The following is a 22,100-nucleotide window of genomic DNA, read 5'->3' on the forward strand; positions in this document are numbered from 1 at the left end:
CTTGAAAAGACATGACTCAATATCCATCAACAAACACAATGGTTGTAATCATCGGTCACATTGTAGAGATCTTCCACACTCCGGTATCTTGAAGTTTTCTCACTTGATGTTGATGCCTCCGATGGCGATGAAGGTGGTGTAGTTGGTGGAGAAATCTCCCCTCAATGTTCACACATTCTTCTTCATCTTCAAAGTATAGGAGAACTTTATATGATATTATATCTTTTGAAATTTAGTCCCACAATCCAAGCTCATCAAAATCAACATCGCGACTCACCACAAGCTTTTCATTTTGTGGGTTAAACAACCTATACGCCTTTGAGTTTTCATCATAGCCAAGAAAGACTAACTTCTTGCTACGATTATCGAGTTTGGATCTCTCTTGTTTGTGAAAATGTGCATAGGCAATGGATTTGAATACCTTCAAATGAGCCACGCTTGGCTTCACTCCACTCTACGGTTCTTAAGGTGTTGCATTTTTTAAACTCTTGGTTGGACTTCGATTCGAAAGATAAACGACACATGCAACAGCTTCTCCCAAAAAAATATCTTGGCATATATTTGGACTTCGGCATTGACCTCGCTATATTAAGAATAGTATGTTCTTTCTCTAAGCAACTATATTTTGTTGAAAAGTTAGTGCAGTCATAGGTCGCCGAATTCCATGGTTTCACAAAAATTTGTGAATTTTTTGACAAAAATTTACCTCTTCGATCGATCCTCAAGGCTTTGAAATAATAATATTTTCCTTCATAATCGATGCTTTGAATTTCTCGAAAGCATCACATGCCTCATTATTTTGCTTCAAAAAGTAAACCGAAGTCATTTTACTATAATCATCAATGAAAAGAATGAATACTAGCTTTTACCTAATGATTGAGGCTTTATCGGGCCACAAACATCGGTATGGACCAATTGCAATGGCTTGGTGGCTTTCGAATCCCAATGCTTTGGAAAACTCTTCCTCGAGTGCTTTCCGAGTAAGCATATGCTTCACATTGTTGATCTGAGTGATCAATTATAAGAAGACCTTTCACCATCTTTTTTTCACTCTTCTCTTTCAAAGCACCAAAGTTCAAATGACCGAGCCACATATGCCATGATTCTCGGCACAAGTTTTCAAGCACATGGCATCATTATTCTTCAAGTTCAATAAGAACATATGATTTTTTGTCATGACTACCTTCTCTACAAGATTAGAATGGTGATCTCGAAGCCAAAGTGTGTGGTCCTCCATATGAATCTTGTATCCTCTCTCCAAAAGTTGACCAATACTAAGAATGTTACTAGTAAATTTTGAAAAATAATACACATCACAAAGCAATTTGTGGTCTCCACTCTTAGTCTTGAAATCACCGTTCATTTTCCTTTGATGTCAACTTTTGTATTGTCTCCAAAACACACCGCGCCATTGTAACTTGTGTCAAGCTTCACAAATTTGTTTTTGTCCCCGCTCATGTGGTTGCTCGCTCCATTATCAAGATACCACACACTTGTCTCCACCTTTAATTCATCTTTCGATGTCAATAACAAATATTCTTCCATCGAATCTTCCTTCTCTTCAATGAGATTTGCCACCTCATTTTTGTTTTTTGACCAACACTCCGAAGCGTAATGACCATGCTTATGACAAAAATAACACAATATGAAATTTGTCTATCTTGTCAGTGTTGGTGTGACGTCCTTATCCTCATTCTCTTCCTTATCCTCGACCTTTGTAGTTAGGTTGAGCCTTTTGTGTTTGCTCTTCTTGGCCATGATCTCGCTCATACCATTGATTTCTTCCTTGCTCCACATCATCATCATGATTCATCCTTTCTTCATGTTCCCGCAATGAATCATTCAACTCATCAATGGTCATGGCCTCCAAGTCCTTCAATTCTTTGATTGCAACCACCACATGCCAGAATTTTTTTGTGAGAGAGTGAAGTATCTTATCTATCACTCGAACATCCATCACGGCTTCTTCAAGCCGTTTTATTTGATTCGTCACTGCCGAGACTCTTTTGTAAAGTAGTCTTGGATCGATTCACCTTCTTTCATCAAAAGTGTTTCAAATTCGTCCCTTAAAGTTGGAGTCAAACGTTTCTTTACTTTATCAATTCCCATGACGGATCTTTGAAGCTTCTCCCAAGCTCCCTTCGAGGTGGTTTCATTTGCAATGTTCTCGAACATATCATCATCTAAACCTTGATGGAATATTGTAAGAGCACATTGATCTTTCTTGCGTAGCTTCTCTAAATCATTCCTCTCATTTTGATTGAAAGCTTCTTCATTCTCCGGCACGGTGTAGCCATTCTCAACACTCTCCCAAACACCATGTGCACTATGTATGGCTTTCATACGAGTGTCCAATTTTCATGATTGTGTTTGGTGAGTTGAGGGTATTGGAATGAAAGACCATTTGAATTTGTTGATACTACCCACTTTTTTGGAATAAAATATGGAAGAACACTAAAAAAAACAGCAAAAACGCACAAAAGCCTTTTGGTGGAGAGAACAAAGATAACTAGAAGAGAAGACACTTGATTGATTGAAATGATTTGCAAACTAACTATATAGGACTTCAAATCTACCTACCAATATCAATATTAATTCTACCTACCAACATAAAAAAATTAAAATATGATTTGTTCAATACAATCTATTGTTGGTAGGCAACCAACTCTTCTACCAACCTCCACCAACTTTTATTGAAAACAATAAAATAGTTGGTGATTTTATTTTTATTTTTGAATCAAGTTTAATGCTCAACACCATTATCTTTCATATGTGCATGTTGTTGATCCTATGGTTTGGTTTCATTTACCTTTATTTTTATAGGTGATCGGCAGAGTTTTCAAAATAGATGCAAATGGAGCTTTAGTTGACATAACTGCAAAATCATCAGCTTACTTGCCTCTCCGAGAAGCATCCATCCGCAGTATCAAACATGTAGAGGAGGCTGGCATATATAGTTCCTGGCTTGCGTGAAGAGTTTATATAATCATTGGGGAGAATGAGGCTGATGATAGTTTAATCTTGAGCTTGTGTTCAAACGCTGCAGAGTGCAGACAACTTCAAGCTGAAGATGTTGTTGTCCAGGGAAAGGTAGCAGAGTAGGCGGGTGGGCGGGTTTGGTCAAAACTAAAAGAAACTATTATGATTGTCTAGCAATTTTTTCATGCATCAAGGCTCTGTGTTTATATTGATAAATTTCGTGTTGCCAATTATGCAGGTAATTGGAGCTAACAAACGTGGTGGTGGTGGCAGCGGCGGCAGCAGTGGTGGAGGAGGGTCTCGGAGGTTTCGTGCCATTTTCACAAATCTCAACGGTTGGTCTATTATCTATCTGTATTGCATGCGTGCAGTGTGCATGCTTATGATATGAGCGCCTTGGCCTTTCTAGGTCAATTTATGCTTTCAGACATGGTCCTTGAACTAGTGTACCGAGAACGCCAAATCAAGTGTCGAGACACACACACACAGGCTAAAGCTTGGCCTGCTATCTCATTCTTATGTCTTGTGCCACTGCTATATACTTGTGTCCCCACTGTTTAATACTCAACTTACAATGGATTGATTTTCTCAGAGATCAACTGCGGAGGAGCTTCTTGAAAAGGAACTCCCTCTTAAATTTGTTGATTGATTGATTGTCTCCTGCAGAGCTCGGAAGGGATCTTGGGACCTTTGACAGCTTCAGAGCTGCCAGTGGAAGGCTTGGGTTTAGGCGACATCCCCCTTGCTGAGGAATAGATTTAGAGATTTGTAGGAGGAGGAAGACAAACACAACTAATTGCACTTCCATCTGGAATCATTATTTGGCTGGAAACCTGCTAAACCCAACTCCACGCTCTCTAGGTTGGGCACTGAGTGACAGATTGATTTTCCCTACCTAAATGGTTGGTTGGATCCATGGATGGATGATTCGAGGCAATTGAATGCGAGTCATGAAGCAGGCAGGCAGGATCCCATGGTTAAGACTATTTACCTCACCTGTGTACTGTATGAGCGAGCATGAGCATGCAAGAGGTCACCAAAACATCGAAAAGCAAGGCGTACCAACCAACATGGTTGATGCTGATTCCCTACAAAATACCTACAATGTATGTATATACGTTTATATGACAGTAGGAATACAGACGAACGAGGACCCTTTCAGTAGAAGAGAAAAACTATACACATGATATGGTAAATGTGTCCCCATCCAGTCGTCAGTTCTTGAAATGAATTAATTATTAATATCATATCTATCTACATGGTCTCTCACTCAGCACTCCCATTCCCTCTCCCCGTGCCTAATTCCGGCTGGCATTCCACCTGCCGCCAAACTGAAAGCGCATCTAATTAGAGCACGGACAGAGGATGTGCCTTCTCATCAAGTTTGTTTCTCAACAACCAACCAACCAACTAACTAACTCACTAATCACTAGGGGTTGAGAACCAGGGGTGTTTGGGTGGCTTGATGACTCCCACAGAAGACAAAACTGAGAAGTTTTCTATCTATAACAGGACGAGAATATGGCCTGCCTGTCAACTAGAAGCACCGTCACTGTGTAGTCAGCTCAGCTCCCACAGTAATCAATTCCTTTCAATGGAGCGGCCTCGCTTAACTCAAGTCAAAACCAGCATCAGAGTTTATAGCATACAGCAATTTCTGCTCCATCTGCTCTTTGCTGTATGAAAATAGATACCAAACTTAGCAACACAAAAAAACTGGTCACACTTAAAACTTTGTGTCAATTTGAATGCACAGGCATGAGAAAAACTATGATGGGGAATGAATTGAAGCACCCATAGACAACCGATCTGCAAATAGTTCTCTTTGAACAAATAATTACTAACAGCTAACCGCAACAACAAAGCCTACAGGCTAATAAACATGTTCGAACCTTCTGTAAGGAGGAAGTTTAAGCAGATTCATGCATGTGGCAGATGTTGGCAGCCGATCAAGAGTTTCTTCTGATGCATTACCTGCAGTCCTGTTGGCCCAAGGGGATATATATATATACACACACACATAATACTGAGAGAGCACATGCATATTATAAGCGAAACCACAAGCACAGTTATTGTGTTACCTCTGTATGCAGAACGTAGGCTCCAAGTACTTAAACCCAAGTAAAGGGCCACGAGAACATCCAGTCACAAATCTGAGAGTGGAATGAAAGAAGAGAACATGTTAAAAAGACCAAAATATGGATGCAACAGGTTAACCTTATGGCTTTGTAGTCTTGAGTTGCAGTAGGGCACATGAATAAGAACTCAGTACATAGAGGTGCAACATGGATTTGTGCTGACATGACCAGACCCCAAGATGTGGAACCAAAAAGTAAGAAAAATTAACAACATTATCTAATCCAAATTCTACATAGTTCTGTAATAGGAACCATCTTCAATCAAGTCCAGACACCTAAAGATATAAAACACAGGACAAGTTTTTACAAAGATGTTGCTAGGATAGATTACCTTCTTACTGGCCAAACGTTTCACATCAATCATATATTCAAACAAAGAATATATACTTTCTGATAAAAAAAAAAAAAAAAAAAAAAAAAAACATATAATATATACTAATAATTTCAAACGTGTCAAATGGGACAACAAACTACTAACTGAATTTAAGGGAAATAGAATTCAAAACAAACAATAACAGAATAAATCCCCAAATGTAGTACAAGAAGAAAGCAACTTACAGTTGGAACATAAAGGTTGTGTTCTTTGATTTACGTTTTTTTACTATGCAGCAATTCGATTCTCTATAAAAATAAATTACTTATTCTCACAAATTATCACACCAATATTGCTATTAAAACAAAAAACCAAAAAAAGAAAGGATTAAACTCCAAAAGAAAAAGGTCAATTAAAAACCAAATTTATAGTTATGTGTACACATATGACATATTACACAAAGGAAAACTGAAACACTACAGCAAGCAGATAACACCATGCAATCTTCATTATTCAACTTAAATTGCTTCTGATACAAACGCCACACAAGTGAAAAAAATCCAGGATATTACGCATACTTCAAGAATTTCCGCTGATTTTCCAAGCTAAGGCTCTGAATAACTTCCCAGAACATTTCAATGACATAATGATCCTGAAAAATTAATAGGAAGTTAGCAATATGCAGAAAAATATATAAATAATGGAATGAAACATGATAGATAACACAAAACAAACATGCCACATATCCCCTTCACAAATTTTCTAACACATTTTACAGCAAACAATGAAAAAATTAAACTTCATCAAGGGATCTTGAGTGGGAATTGACAAAATGAATATGGGAGCAAATTTCAATTAAACCAATATAACTTATCAATAGATTCATCATGCAAACAAACTGACTGAGAGAGGACCATGGCTTCACCTCATGATAGCCAGCAGTGTAATTAGTGTGAGCTCGAAGATCATCAATGTCAAATCCATCCACAGATCCAGATATTAAAAGCTGGGTTAGAAGACAGACAAAAAATGTAAATATAAAGAACGTCTTACCACTTCAAAGAAGTCCAATTAAATACAAAGTTCGACTGTTGTACAGATAAGATCCTAGTTTTGATGAAAATAGACAAAAATGGAGAGTACTTCAGAAAATGTACCGATAAGTTGATGCAATTCAGATAATGTAAAAAATTCATAATACATATATATACATCTCCTTCATCACCCAAACAGCTGATGTCCAAAAAGTTTTAACAATTTAGTCAAGATCAGAACTATCAAGGGAAGAGATTGTGGTCTACTAATTGCTAGAATCAAGGGCAATAATCAAGAGCAGCGAGTTATCGAACTTACTCTAGCACAATTGCAAAGATTATGGCTGAAATTATAGTTGTATATTTGTGTTAGATATAATTAGTATTAATTATTGCGACATTAAACTTGTGTCTATCCATTCCTCCTTTTGAATGCATAGATACACATTTAATTATAGTGTAAAGAGAAAAAAAAAAATTAGTCTTTGATCCATAAACGTGTCAAAAACAGGTGTGCAACTTCAAGGATTCAGTCTAGTTGGAAGATATATCTCACCAACCATATCATCCTTTTCACAATTACTTATTAGATTGGTTTGACAACCATATTCATTGACAAAACTAGCATCAACATATATAGCAAAGGTGAGGATTTTATCCGCAGATTTTGACATAGAATACAGTTCATTGAGAATATGACGGCACAACCATCATAATACATTTTCATAAGCTTTTCCTAATTGCAAATAATTATAAACATACAGAAGTGGGTCCAAAAGATGACCTTAACCAGTAACATTACAAAAATGACTTCATGCATTATGCTTAGAGTCTTAGACCCCATGACCAAAGCAACAGTGCACCACTATAACTTGGCAATGGAAATATTCTTTGCTATCCATTAAAAATATACAATTAAATATCACCAGAAAAAAGTAGCCAACAGTTTGTATATTGTAGGGTGGCATATTGTTTGGAAACCCCCAAACTAATCATTAACAATGTGGAAATGCCTACTCTGAGATGTTATGAGATAAACTATTTTACTCTAAATCCTTAAACACCATGCATTTCTTCATCATAAACACTTTGAACTACATAATGGATTCTCCTATTTTCTAAGCAAAGCCTTGGATTGACTATACACACACAGACCCACACACACACAGATCGGCATCATCAGTACAGGCTGTACAGATACATATGGTTTCAAAAACAAAAAGTTAATGTGCATGTGTGCATATATATATGAAAAAAAAAAAAAAAAAAAAAAAAAATGACAATATATATGAAATATGACTGGTGGAGGGCATATATATACTGGACATAGCTTCCAAAACCTTAAAAAGTCAATGCTAGAAGTTGGATCATAACCATCAACCTCGAATTGGCTATGACAACATCAGAACTGCAAATTCAGGACCATAATAGATCCTTCCCTAAAATAACACTTTCCTTTCAGAAAGTCATTTGCAGTCATTCAATGTTATAAGGAATTTCTAAACATTTTGCTTGTACGCAGTGATAATGAGAGAATAATAACATATGTATATATTTGTGTTACTTGGGCACCAGTTCAATTGCAAAACACTACTGATACTGAAGCATACCTTTCCAAGATTAAAACTATGGTTCAAAAATCAGTTTTATTACATCAAGTCACGTCATTTTTTCCAAGTAGAGAACTTATTTCAAGCAAAAGACTCAAAAATAAACCATATTTTCAAAACAGTATAGCTTTTGTACCTGAAGTTCATGTTCATTAAACATGTCAATCAGATCTTTCTTAATGAGCTGTTGAAACCCTCTAAGAAAATGTGAGCTTTGCTGGCGAATCTGCATAAATATTTTTTTAAGTATTCAAAATATCATGATGTAAAAAAGCATGGAAAATGTGACCATTGACATCCACTTTCAGTTTTCTTGAAAGATCTTTGTTAACTAGCTGTTGAATTACAAAACAATTTAACCAAGAAAAATATTCTGATCTTTAAAAGAGCATGAAAAGTGAGTCCACGAACATCTATTTTTAATTCTTTTGGAGAAAAATGTTACTTGTATTTTAAATGTATATAATTCATAGGTTTGAGGACACAGCAAGGAGATAGATTATTGTGTCAGACTACGTCAGATTCAAGTAATTCTACTACCTGAAAGTTCAATCGATGATTGGCCACTAGATGAATGAATGTGATGACATTTTCATTTGTGACTCGGGTGCTTTTTCCTCCAGGAAGGAGCTCTTCTTCTGTTTGCTCTCCATATTCATTGTTAACAATTACAAAGTACAATTCCAACTCAGAAATGTCACCATCATAATGCTGCAAAGCACAGTAAATAACATAAAATAATAACACATACCAACTCATTTGGGTGCAATATGCATAGGATATTGTCTACATAAGATAAATTGCAGGAGAATGAAATTTACTTTCAAGAAAATCAGATGTCGATACAATTCAGGATCCAAGGAGGGTAAGTCGTTCAGGTAGTTGTACCTAAGCAGAAAATTAACAAATTTCCACAAGTTATAAGAGAATGATAGCAGTCACCAATATGGAAAAAATAGTAGTACATATCAAAGTCAGATGCGAAATAATAGGCAGTAATGACCAATACAATTAGGTTAGGAGTTAATATTCATTCTCAAGAGCAAAATTATATAGTGCAGATTCAGTCTTTAGCCCTAATTGATCAATATAAACTCTTTTTGTTTTTAATGTTAAGATTAAAAGTCAGTTCAAGGTTCAAATGGTTGCAATTAGCCTGTGTTTCCTTCACTTTAAATGCGCACACGAGTTCATCTTGTGCCAAGAAAAGTCTATTATAAAGGTAAAGCTTTTAAAAATTTAAGTAATACAGGAACAGAGAACATAAGTTTGCATTCCTGGTCACATTACATAGATAAACCAAATAAGATAACAATACATTAAGCACAGGTTGAGTTAAATGAAGAACAAATGAGGAGCTAGCAAATGGAAACAATAAATTTAAAAAATAATAATAATTACATACAGAACTTAAAAATAAATAAATAAATAAATAAAAATATATATATAAAGAAGGAAGAAAGGATCCACTGCCAAGTAATTTCGAGCCACTTTCATGTCCTTGATTCTGCGTACTTCTAGGTGGCTGTACCTTCCTATTACTTGTATTCTATGTTTGTCATGATAAAATAAACTTATCTCTCTCCAAAAAATTGCAAGCCACTTCCAACAACAAATTTTTCCTGTTTCATTTTCTTAAATTTTGGTTGGTTACACTGTCGCACTTTATAAACTGTCCATTACAATCAAATGTCAAATCATTTAAACACCTGGAGATCTAAAAGAGTCACAAAAATATAAAATGCTAGAACACCAAATTCACAGCATGACAGATAGTCACTTACTTTTGCTTCAGTTTGCTCAAAAAGAATGTTGCAAATGGTATATCGACTAATATCCCTTCGAACATTGCCTACAAGAATAAAATCATTTTATAACCTGCACAACAACATAAGAATTTTTCTAGTAGACAGACTGAGAATCTACAAACAAAGTAAAATCATTGTAGTGTTGATAAGCATAGTGTCATTTAAAATCTACAAGCAAGGTCTCATCCATGCAATAATAATATAGAGAAGTCCCGTATGTATTCATTGGAATTTTATTGCTGCTATGGCAATAGTTAATGGTTTATAATCAAAGAAATTACTACTTAATAGCCAACAGAAACTTCCCTTAAAAGGGACATTATACTGAATCGCATCAAAGCTATGCAGATAGAGTGAGCATATCAATAAACTAACATAAAATGAAATATAGAGAAAATACTGGATGCATGTACTTAAACCTTTGAATGTAATACCTTAGCAAGAATAGTCCCAAGAAAGTGAAAATACTGAAGATGCTGGTCATGTATCATCCCAGATCCAGGATTAGGATACAGGAGATGATCCACAGTTTCCTAGGCAGGTAAAGCCAGATATAATAAAATTAGAATACAACATACAGTGAAATTCCAAGAATCATATTGTTATATAATTACATAACACAAACTGGAGCAACTAAAATAAGGAAACAAGTAGTACATTATCTTTCTCTACAGAGTATGGATGCATGAGATGATTAACAAATGGAAAGTGGAAACATATAATGTCCAGTTCCAAGTTTAAGTTGAAGCGTTCGTTTATGGGATACCTCCTTTAGCATGTTGCTCTCACTATCAGTATGTTTAAGCAATTTCTAAGCAAGAAGCACAACGAGGTAACGGATAATACAACATATATCAATTACTAGGTACAATTACAACCTTAAACAGTCCGTACTGGATATCAAATGCAGCCCGAGTAATGTTTTCCATGAAATCTTTGAAAATCCCTCCACCATCAATACCAGCCTCCTCAACTCCAAACTCATTAACAAAAGTAATTCGAATCTGCAGCACCAAAAGCAGATCCAGCAACATTAGCAAGTAGGAGAAATATCATTTACAATAAAGTACTAATTTATATACAAATTAAACAAATATAGGAAGTTTGTTTCAAAGAGACAACTGGCGCACACAGTATATATATTCATATATATATATACATATAGAGAGAGAGAGAGAGAGAGAGAGAGAGGGAGGGAGGGAGAGCTCACCACTCCTCGAAGGTCCTCTTCAGCTAGTGCATTCAATTGACTAAAAGAATCCTCTAAAATATGATCTCTTCTTATTTTAAATCTGTTTCTTGTAAAAATTGCTTGTGCACTGTTCCTCTCTTTCATAGTTGCTAGCTGTGACTGCAGTGTCCAATTTGACCATTCGGCAAGGCATAAAAGTAAATGAAAGAAACTAGCAAATCCATATGAAAATTTCTCATAGACTTATCTATTAACATTTGAGAATTAAGCAAGAAGATAAATCCAGTGCGATAACTTAGCACTCACATTGATTATTTTAGCTCTGTTTGTAAATGGAACTAAGAAAGGGGCTTGTTTTAGAATGTCATTTGCCCTTGAATTTTCTATCATGGCCTGGGAAATATTGCAAATTACAACGGCCAGTTACATAGTTTATCATAACAACATTGACAAGGTCATAAATAATGAAGACAATGACAACACTGTTACCTGAGACATAAAAAAATCGTTGACACCATCAGCATTGAAGTCATTAGGAGAGGTAAACTCTCGTCTGTTGTTCCAGTCTTGTAACTACAGACAGTTTCTATATTAAGATATACTCAAATACAAGAATTTCAAGTGCACTTTCAAAAGTGTAAACTTTCTACTATGTGATCTCGTGTACCTGGGACATGAGCTCAGAAGCAACCACACAAACCCTGCGATGAAGAAATTCTACGGGGTGCTTTTTCATAGCAGAAGAACGGTCTGTGGACTTTTCGAAATTAGGAATTGGCACAGGATTGAGCCAAAGAATCTGCCACAAGGCCTAGAAAAGAGATAAATGCATCACTAGAGCCACAAAATGCCACCAAAAAACACAAGCAAGCATGGTTAAATGTCCTGAGATTGCAAGGCATCATAATGTTTTGGAGTATAAGAGTTACCTCACGGCTCCACAAAGTTCAAAATAAAATCATCAACAGTAAAAATGAAGATCATTTATTCCTTTTGCACGGATAAAACTCCAAGTTAATGTTGTATGGCAAATACTTTATGATTGAAGTTTTCCAGATGCCAGTGCAGAGAGCTTTTTTATTAGTTGTGAGTACGCAATGTGCACACACCAAATCAATCATGCAATGTAAGACTACCTGTCTTAAAATAACAATCAATAATCTGATATCCATCAGTGATAATGGCTTCTCCTGTTCATAAAACTCCTCATTATCAACAATCATCAGCATATGCCTGCTCATGAAAATGAACATATAAGGCCATCAATTAACTAGTAACCTATCACAGGGTGCAATTAACAGAGAAGAATGAAAACAAACAACCCAATTCTTACTTGTAAACGGGGCAAAAGACGGCTAAGGGTAACAGCCAACCAGGCACATCCTTAGGCATATAAAATGATTTCTCAGACAAGGAAGACCACATTTGATTCTCATTGCATCTTTTCATGAAATTCCATAGAATGGGAATCAGCTCTGTCCTATATGCAAGTACAGTCATAATGCGTTCCAGAGGCAAAATGTTGAAGGTGACATGCAGAAACGAACAAGCAGCACCAACAGCAGCCATCTCTGTGTAATCGGATCTAGTTTCATGAAAAACTTTAGGAGAGATTCCTCCCAACAGCACATTTGTCTGATTAATACAAGCGGTGAAAAAGAGTTACATTTTCTTTTGATCAGGACAGAATAAGCAATGCTTACATGTACAGAAACACAGCCACAGGATGACAAATTCACTTACTAATTGTAAAAGAAAGCGTGAATCCAGACTGCTGAAAATTTGTTGTTCCAGATCTCTATTCAAAACTACTGTTAACTCTTCACCAACAAGCATTTCATCATCACCCATTGTAGAATCTGTAGATTGCATAGAGAAAAAGAAAAAAAGTTTCAAAGGAAATGTTTGTTTTTACTTGTAAATCAACCAGAATTCAATCAAGAAGATAATATTTTAGTAATCAGTAAAATTTTTTAATTTTTAAACATGAATAGAGCACACATATTTACCTCCTTGATTTGATGTCTGAAGAGGTGGAAGTTCTTGCAACAGAAATGTTGCAACAGTTGCAAAGTCTATAGCCTAATGAAATGGAGATATCATAAGAAACATCCTTAGAACCAAAAGAATGAGTTGGGAACTTCAAGAAAATGGAATGATGTCAACAACATACAGAAAGGGTAGCAATAACCTCAACAGACAATACCAGAACCTATGAGATTTAACAGTGCAGCCTCATATAAAACTTCGAGACAAGGGACTATTAGATTTATATTGTAATGTTGATTGCATTAAATAACAGGGCCAGGTCATCAGTATTTGAATTGTCCTAGGAGAAGAAATTTCTCATGAGGACTTATCAAGTACAATACATCCTCAGAAACTGGATTCAAACATCAATAAGCTCCCCTATAAGAGATTTCTAGTTGCCCTTCGTCACTTTCCAACACACCTCTTGTAATGCAAATGAATTGGCAGATCTTTTTCAAAATGTAGAGCAAGAGCAGACGGAGCTCTCAGTATGGTTATAACAATCAGTCTAGTCCTGTATTCAGTTTTTCATGTCTTTTGCGCCTTAGTTTCAGCTCCTATAGCATTCCCCCTATGTGCCATCCCTCCGAATGTATGTTCCTTGGGCTGTAATTCTAGTATCTTATTATATATATAATCCCTTCTTCCAGGAAAAAGGTGGGCAGAAAAGTATAATACATCCTTTCAACAATCTATTCGAAAATCCTTTGAAGTTATGCACAATGTCCATCTTTCTTAGTGATCACTAGCAATTATTCTGTTGAAACAATTAAATCTAAGCAGAAAAAAAAAATGAATGTTTCATTAAAAAAATTATTTAAAGTACTCTGGACTTGTTATTCATCAGAGACCAACATTCACAAACTATGAGATGTTGCATAATTTTGGAGAAGAGAAACAGAAGGAAGGTAACTGGAGAGTATAAAGTTGTACCCAAGCGAAGGAACCAGGCTGACAGATAGCCGCCCCAGCAACTTCCAATAGATTTGCTAGAAGGCAGGCGTAACTAGGAAAATCGCTGGATTTATGTGCAGGCAGAACATTGATATGATCCTTAACACAAAGCGCCATCTGATGTACATAATGTTGACTCAACTGTGGTGCAGCAAAAACCTGATTATGGATAAAATGATTGAAATAGTCATTGTAGTATCCACCCATAACAAATGATATAATAGCTGCAGCCCTGCATTAAAATGACACATACAACTTTACAAGGCAGCCTTACAATTAAATGTGCTCAACACTTGAATATTATATATTTATCACTCAACCAGCTAGATTTCAGACATACCCCATCACAAGCAAAATATTTTCACTATAATATCCAGAGAACCTTAATTTCCGGTTTAACGAATAAAGATTATAAGAATGAAATATAATAGTGTGACAGAAAATTACCTCTTTCAGCTGTGGAAACAGCTGCCACAAGAAAGGAATTACAAGAATCTGGGATGATATGTTCCATTGAGGATCAGTGTTCGAACAAGTACAAGATGCTTGATCCACATGGCCAATAATAAGGGCAAGTACATGTTCCAAGGAAGAGATAACGGCAGTAGAACCTCGAAGATTTTTCTACATGAAGTTAAAGTGGGTTAAATAAGTCGCCAACTAAACTGAAACCGATTAAAATATTATAAAGAAAAATGAAAAACTTTCATAGAAAATTAGAAACTTATGCAACCACAATTTCCACCTCATATGAATATACAAACTTATGCATGATAAAATTGGTACTACCAAGCTGATGAAATATAAACTGCACGGTCCAGTAGTCCCCATATGGAAAGTAAGGAAAAACACAATCTAAATAAATGGGAACTGTTAGACCTCATTGCAAGAAAATTAAGTTATACTCAGCCAAGAAGGTATTCTGTGAAATGACAATAAATTTAATGATAATTATAATTATACTAAATGTGAATTCAAGGAGGGACAAGCCCTTAATAGTCAATAGGTTACTGCATCTGCTACAAAAAGAAGTCCTCTTTCAAGCCCTCAAATTTCAAAGGATTTCTTGCATATATGAGAGGGTCACCACTATATTAATTTTCCACAAGTCAACTACCTCAACGCATAGATGACAAGTTAGCAAAGAAAGCACAAAATGTGTTCATAAACTGAACTAAGGCTTGTAATCTAGTGAACTACGAAAGTAAGTAAATTTCTATAGAGGGCAACTGAAAATATTTCTATTGGTTCATGCACGGCATGCGTTATTTCACTAGAACAATATAAATTATGAAAGAAAAAAATATACGTTAATCATAGAGGCATGCATTCACATTGAAAGACATCATAACAGAATCTCATGTTGGAGAAAAATACCTGCCCCACAAGGATTATTTCTTTGAACAAAGAGTATATATTCCTTTGGGATAAATAGCAGATTGTGCTGCATGCCCATGGAAACCTATGATCAATAAAAATCATTGTTGTCTCTAGCAAGACCGGTGCAAATTTTAACTGTTCTTCCAATTGATTCCTGTAAAAACAAATTGACAGGGACATCTCATATGCTTACAGGAGTACATAAACAGCCTCATGCATTATTTAATATTCATCCCAATCACAAGACTAATCTATAAATTGCACAAGAATATAACAAGTTGAAATATATCATAACCAGAAAAGAATTTATCTAGCTCCCTGTAACTTGTTGGGAACTCATCGATATCAATAACCCAAACTATTTTCAGATTTTAACTATCAGAATGTAATAGACTTGTTAATTATTTCCACATGACATCTGTAACCAGGACTACAGATATATTGGAAATTAACCAAAAAACTGAAAAGGCAAAGGGTGTGTTTTGTTTGTATTTGGTTTGATGTGATTTTTTTGAGAAAAAATAGTGTATTTTTAAAGGGAATAGTGGGGATTGCATAGTAAAGAATTGAAAAAAAAAATTCAAAAAGAACTGAGCCAAAAGATCCAGAGAGAAACCACATTTTCTTCCAGTCACTGACTGATGTGCCCCAAATTATTAACTGAGAGACAAAAGTGGAATTAGTTTGGAAAACAAAAGGAAAAGAAAATTCGATGTGATTGAATTCTGACAGCTAGATCAGCATCCTAGGGCAGCTTCTCAATGTTTGTGCCGCTTTTTTCTGAGACAGAGATTCTCTCTTGATAGGCACATACAGGATCAGAAACTCTATTTCCATCAGATTTTGTATAGTACATATGAAAACATGGCGTGAACCTATGACTTCAACTTGGTCCAATGCACTAAGAAAAGTGGGAACAACGCCTACTTAGTTGAAGAGTGGCAGTAGTCTTCACAAGTTTTCTTCAACAATGACTTTACCGCTAATTTACTTTGAGAAAATGTATGCTCTCAATTTTTACAGGCATCCTGTTGTGGATATAACAAATTGCTTTTCATGGAACAAGCTTGCACTTTTTCCTTTTTCTTTTTTGGTATGTAATAAATTTCTTAAATCCAACCAGGTAATTCGTGAAATTATAAATGAAAAATGCATATGTGATTCCTGGTTTAGAATATAGCTAACAAGTAACAACGTTATATATAAGTTCGAATAAATGGCGTTCAGATAGCAAGACAAGCATTTAGCATGCAATTCCATGCTGCAAACATTTGAAGAGTGTTTATCTTAAACTGTAGGGAAAGTGAATGAAAAAGTACCCTGCAAACAGACCTATTTTCATAGATTGCATAAAGGCAAACATAAGCAAGACGCTTGATCCTGTACTCAACCAGACTACGCTTGGATGAGTAATCCTTGCCTGCAAAGAGGCTCACCATATCCCCTGCTTAAAAAATAATAATAATAAAATAAAAAACCTGGGTAAAACAAATACAGAGCAGCAGTAAAAAGCCATTGACATTTTACATTAAAAGTCCTAAAGCTTATCATGAAAAACATGTTATACAATTAATAAATAGAAACTTCAAAACCCTTGCATAATTATCAAAAGACAGAAGCTGCAGAACAAAGAACAAAAAACAGATTATTGAAAAGCATGATTAAGAAATACGGGGAATAGCAATGTATGGAGCTCAATGATTAATAGGAGAGATGATGTGTTAACGTTTAATAATGGCACTACAAATAGATTTTTTCTTAAAAATAAAAATAAAAAAAAATGCACTTTTATATGCAGAAAGGCTGCTTTGCAGATATAAATATTTATATAACACAAAAGAGACATCATAGAGAATCCAACCGAGAATGATAAGGATCTCAAGTAGATAGGTCCCTTGTCTAGGAGGCTAAACAACAAATTACCACTGCAGAATTCAATAATTTTTGTAATTAAGACGGTCATATAAAAGGCTGAGTTAAGGAGAATAATTCCATTATGCTGCAGCCTTTGCAATTGGCTATGGGAAAAGAAGACTCCAAACAATTGATTAAATTGAAGAGTACAAATGCAGCAAGCAGCTCCAACTTTGGAAGATATCTTATTATTCAAACTAATGAATCTTAGTTATTACTTCTTAAAGAAAATGTCAAAAGGTTAACAATTGTTTAGTCAAAACCTGATCATAACATTTATATTGCAGTTATGTGGCCACCCTCCAACTTGTTCCCATCATATGATAACTAAGTTTTAGATTGAATCCAGTAAATATAAACCATTCAGCCATTGAAATTAAATATTAGTATTAGTTGGGGGAATAAACAAAAAGCTACCACATTAAAGAAAACAATAATAATAATAATAATAATAAATAAGAAAACAGAAGGTGTCTACAAATCATGGCAAATGTGATACTAAGAAAATATCACGAGGATGCACAACATATTTAAGTCAACAGCAAAGTTGGAAATTTTGAAGTTCAATCATATGATTGTACTCGCCATCAATGATTACCATATCACAAAATAAATAAAAAGATATTTGATGGTACCCGAGGAAACGCACCGCTGTCATGAACATATTCTAGAAGCAATCGGCATATCTCAACAAGAGCCGAAAAATCAGCCGCGTGTCTTGGGTTAAAGAAGAAAAGAAGCTGATTAACAAAATCTGAATCGGCGCCAAAGCACTGCCTGAATAGAAGTATGGCAGAAGCAATTATGAGACAAAAATGACATCATAAGAAGGATAAGAAATGCTACAACTACAATGCAAAATGAAAACAAAGCAATTTGTTCAGCTGCAGACACAATCTAAAATATAGAAGCAAAAAGGCACTAAATAATATAAGAATCAAATTGACTACCTATTGACGTTTTGGCAAGATTGCCCATAGGTTAAGAAAAACTTCTCACGGACTTTACAGTGTTCAGCCTCCAGCACCTTTTTCCCTCTAAAGCATTTCTGTAAGTGGTAAGCAATAAGAGGTCATGATCTATAATCTGAAGAAGATTGTCACAGCATCCCACAAGAACATAGAATAATGTACATGAACATAAACACTACATTCAAAATGAAAAGTTTAGAGACATGACAAAGATTACAAGAGTCTATCTCAATCCTACAGGTTCTTCATGCACGTGCCAAAATCAAACAGATTTATTGCATGAAGTAAGAAATGCATGTTAAAGAGTGTATTGAGAGGATGATAAGAAGTATTATACTCAGATTAACAGGCTGTAGGCAAACTATGACAGGAGTGGTAGACTCGTCTCTTCCCATTCCTACTTATTGTTTCTATAATAAGATACTGCAATATTTGCCATTATTTCCAGGAATTATACTGACAATATGTTAGTTATATATAAATTCAGGATTATTATAACTTAAGAAGCTGACTATATGATCCAGTTTACTATTGTGTTATGCTATGTTATCTTCTCTTCTTAAATAAGAAACACTAAATACTTTAAGTTACAGGCATACTAATTGGGTTGTTCAAAATTAAGTTGCATGTATCGATGAGAAGAAAATTAATTGCAGGCTAATTGTACTAGCTCCCATTATTTCGTTCTTGTTGACTATATAGTTAACATATAGTGTAGAAGACTGATGAGATATAGTTTAGGTGGAGTTGTATTATTATTATATAGGATAGGATTAGTCTAGTTTATCAGTTTGGATAGACTGTTCGTGGTGGCAATATATGTGGGTGTGTGTGTAACCTCACTTATGTTCATATATAGAATGCCCTATTCTCATTTAGTGTTTCTGCAGGAGACAATCTTATATCTTGGCACAGCAAAAAGAAAATGTCGTCTCAGGGTCTGTTGCATGTAAAGCCATTGCAAACTCTATCTGTGAGATGATAAGGATATAATAATTGATGAGAATTGGTGATAAACTTGATCTTCTTGCAAAGCTAAAAGGTGATAACTAGCATAATGGAATTGGATTAGCATAGTTTATTGGTTTGGATAGACTCTTAGTTGGGTATATATATGCGTGTAACCTCACTTATGCTAATATGTTGAATATCCTATTCTCATATAACACTTCCAAAGTGGAGTCATTCCCCCACCCTTCCCAAGAACTTCAAGCCATTGATATGCTAATCTCTATTGTTATGAAATTCAAATTTGTGTGGCTCTCTTTCCCATAACCTCTCTGTAAATTTTTTAATCAGCATAATTATAGAATGTAGCTCTTCTTTATGGTCTCAAGTTTCTCTGGTGCCTCCCTGCTGCCACTACCACTGTACATTCCAGCACTACGAAGGTGACAAAGTAACACTGAGAGCTAGGTTGAACTTGAAGTATCAAGCATTGTGCGGTTTCAACTTGAGGAAGAGAGTTCAAAAGTTCATATCTAGATTAAGACACTAAAATATTTATTATCTTTAAATTACCAAATTGTGAACAGGACCATAAATAAGGACTAAAATCTATTAGGAAGAAACCAAATAAAGTTATTAGCTCAAAGTATGTATATAAATATGTAAGAATGGAATAAGAAAGCTTTTCTTTAAATACTGTTACATGGTAACACTTCTTAAAGGTGCCTACTGAGCAACATGGGCTAGAATTTTTCCAAAGTGAACAATAGATGAAACCCTACAGAGTCGTAGTCCTCCACCAACCACTAGGGATCTGCTTTCACGGAAACCAGGCCATATGAGCCGGACACAATACAATGATAATCGAAGTCCAATATCAAGTGCTAGCATGTAACGCCAGCTTTCAGTGAAGGTTCCAGGCATTACATGTCAATTCTGTGAATTTCAAGTTGTTTATGTCATTCCAATTATTGGTATATTATGAACATGTTTGGATTGGCATCAACTCCCTTCACACCATGTTCCCTCCTCTTGGAATTGTTCTTTTGGAGATATGGGCAATTCTTAATTCACTGTTATCTCTGATACGATCATGCAATGTTTGATTAGATTGACAAATCATTAAACCATTCCTTCCAACAAGTTTTAGGCAAGGTAACTCAAGTTACTTTTAAACTTCTGGTATCGTAGCTCTAGTTGTGTTGTTTGTTTAGCACATTGTTCTAGATCTTGTTTTCTTACATTGGACTCTATTAAACTTATTCTATCCATTCATTAACAATTTTATTAAATTTGCAACTCTTTTCACTTGATTTGAGTAAGCAAACTTACTTAGACACTTAATTGTAGTATTGTAGGCTTTCCTTGGGCTCACACAATGAAATTAGACTTATCCTTCATTGATGTATCATTTATTAAAAAACAATCTAGAGAGTGCATCAAGGATGTAATCACATCGATTCACGCTTATTTGTTATATAAAATTATTCTTAATGTGGGATTCAGTCAAAGAAGGGATCTTGATTGTCATCCAACACAAGAAGCCCCATTCCTTCCGACTTATTTTTCTGTTTACAGATCTATACTGGGTAAGATGGAACCTTTCAAAATATTTTAATGTCTTTTTCGACAAAAGTTCATATTTTTACTATCCAATGACAGATTGCTCCTTCAATTCATTGAAAAAATGTAGTGTGCGCTTTGAATCTATACAATAGAGATAATAATGTTGAAATGGATCAAGAATTCAAGATTAACGTGAATGTAAATCAAAGCACCTCCAAATTTAGTTCTAGCAATCATTTTTAAGATTGAGTGACAACCATCTCAGAGTATCTTTAAGCCGAATAGCTCAGATATTTCACTCCCAGTTTTGGCCTGAGAGCAACAGAAACGATAAAAGGGGAAGACTACAGACAATAAATCTCTTTGAAATAATTTATCATTTTAGTCGTTGATTCTTCCTCGGGTGCATTTCACTCAAGAATTAATGACACATATACGTGCATTTATTGAATAAGGCTACAACAAAAATTCCATTCCAACCCAACCGTAAGTTGTAACAATGATAATATGATAAGTAATTTATCCAATAGCTTAGTCTATTCTAAATATTTTCATTAATTTGTTTGTGCCCTGCATTCTTCAAGGACTGAGCTAGGTCATACCGTTTTCCAATTAGTGATTAGAATTGAACAATCGAATGCTTAACTAAAGAAGACGGCTCGATTAAATATGGAGTAGATCAACGAATAATCAAAGTCCAGGGAAACAGGGGAAACCTGAATTTTGAGAGCAGCAGAATTTTGCTGACGCGCCCACTGGCGCCGGTTCCTCTCCAATCGAGTCTGCTCTAGAAGCTTCTGACGGTCTCTCTCTTTGGTGCTCCGACCCCCTAAATCCACCCGTTTCCTCGTGGACGGATCACCACTGAAAAACATGTTTTGTTGGATTCAAGTGCCCGAGATGAGAAAATTGAATATGGGATGCGGCCGTATATTCTGCAGCTTGCTGCTGCTGCTGCGGCTTCCTTCTTCTTCGTCTGCTCCTCCGCTTTCCAAGAAAGGGGAAAGAAAGGAATAGCGGGCTGCGAACGGAGAAGAGTGTTTGACAAACAACGATGGGTATGCCTGCATTGAATTGAATGTATATATAATGCTTAAACAATCATATTTTTAATAATAATTAGTATTATTATTAGCATATGTGAAACAATTACTGAGTGTAGATATGGGCCGGACTGCGCTAGGCTCACTCTTTCTGGGCTTCATTGGAATGATAGAATTAGTCTTATTTGGATTTGCTCCCGGCGCCCATTTATGTGATGT

At 35.4% G+C, this 22,100-nt stretch overlaps 2 protein-coding genes and 1 long non-coding RNA gene across 6 annotated transcripts; 1 reads left to right on the forward strand and 2 right to left on the reverse strand.

The window, feature by feature from the left end:
- Positions 1-1,702: 1,702 nt before the first annotated feature.
- LOC127249024 (uncharacterized) lies at positions 1,703-2,343 on the reverse strand. The gene is made up of 2 exons (XM_051271617.1): positions 2,034-2,343; positions 1,703-1,992 (listed from the first exon to the last, which is right to left on the reverse strand). Exons 1-2 carry the CDS (start codon positions 2,341-2,343, stop codon positions 1,703-1,705), a joined length of 600 nt encoding a protein of 199 aa, XP_051127574.1.
- Positions 2,344-2,769: 426 nt separating this feature from the next.
- On the forward strand, positions 2,770-4,005 carry LOC127249091 (uncharacterized). Its single transcript, XR_007838244.1, has 3 exons — positions 2,770-3,090; positions 3,218-3,314; positions 3,646-4,005. It is a non-coding gene; the product is annotated as an uncharacterized LOC127249091 (long non-coding RNA).
- Positions 4,006-4,197: 192 nt separating this feature from the next.
- LOC127249090 (E3 ubiquitin-protein ligase UPL6) lies at positions 4,198-21,899 on the reverse strand. Of its 4 annotated transcripts, XM_051271709.1 has the most exons (26): positions 21,555-21,899; positions 18,304-18,401; positions 18,003-18,130; positions 16,772-16,883; positions 15,437-15,593; positions 14,507-14,683; positions 14,039-14,218; positions 13,084-13,156; positions 12,818-12,933; positions 12,408-12,709; positions 12,211-12,307; positions 11,742-11,885; positions 11,564-11,647; positions 11,381-11,467; positions 11,093-11,233; positions 10,761-10,886; positions 10,317-10,415; positions 9,859-9,926; positions 8,896-8,962; positions 8,615-8,785; positions 8,211-8,300; positions 6,356-6,436; positions 6,009-6,082; positions 5,061-5,132; positions 4,872-4,961; positions 4,198-4,655 (listed from the first exon to the last, which is right to left on the reverse strand). In XM_051271709.1, the coding sequence occupies exons 1-26, from the start codon at positions 21,711-21,713 to the stop codon at positions 4,589-4,591; spliced, it is 3,060 nt and encodes a 1,019-aa protein (XP_051127666.1). In that variant the 5' UTR covers positions 21,714-21,899; the 3' UTR covers positions 4,198-4,588. The 4 variants fall into 4 exon arrangements, with proteins under 4 accessions (XP_051127666.1, XP_051127668.1, XP_051127669.1 ...); XM_051271711.1 differs by lacking the exons at positions 18,304-18,401; positions 21,555-21,899 and having other exon boundaries at positions 17,989-18,123; XM_051271712.1 differs by lacking the exons at positions 16,772-16,883; positions 18,304-18,401; positions 21,555-21,899 and having other exon boundaries at positions 18,003-18,125.
- Positions 21,900-22,100: the final 201 nt, after the last annotated feature.

This window comes from Andrographis paniculata, unplaced genomic scaffold (genome assembly GCF_009805555.1).
Source record: "Andrographis paniculata isolate CXL003 unplaced genomic scaffold, ASM980555v1 Contig35END, whole genome shotgun sequence".
Lineage (NCBI taxonomy): Eukaryota > Viridiplantae > Streptophyta > Magnoliopsida > Lamiales > Acanthaceae > Andrographis > Andrographis paniculata.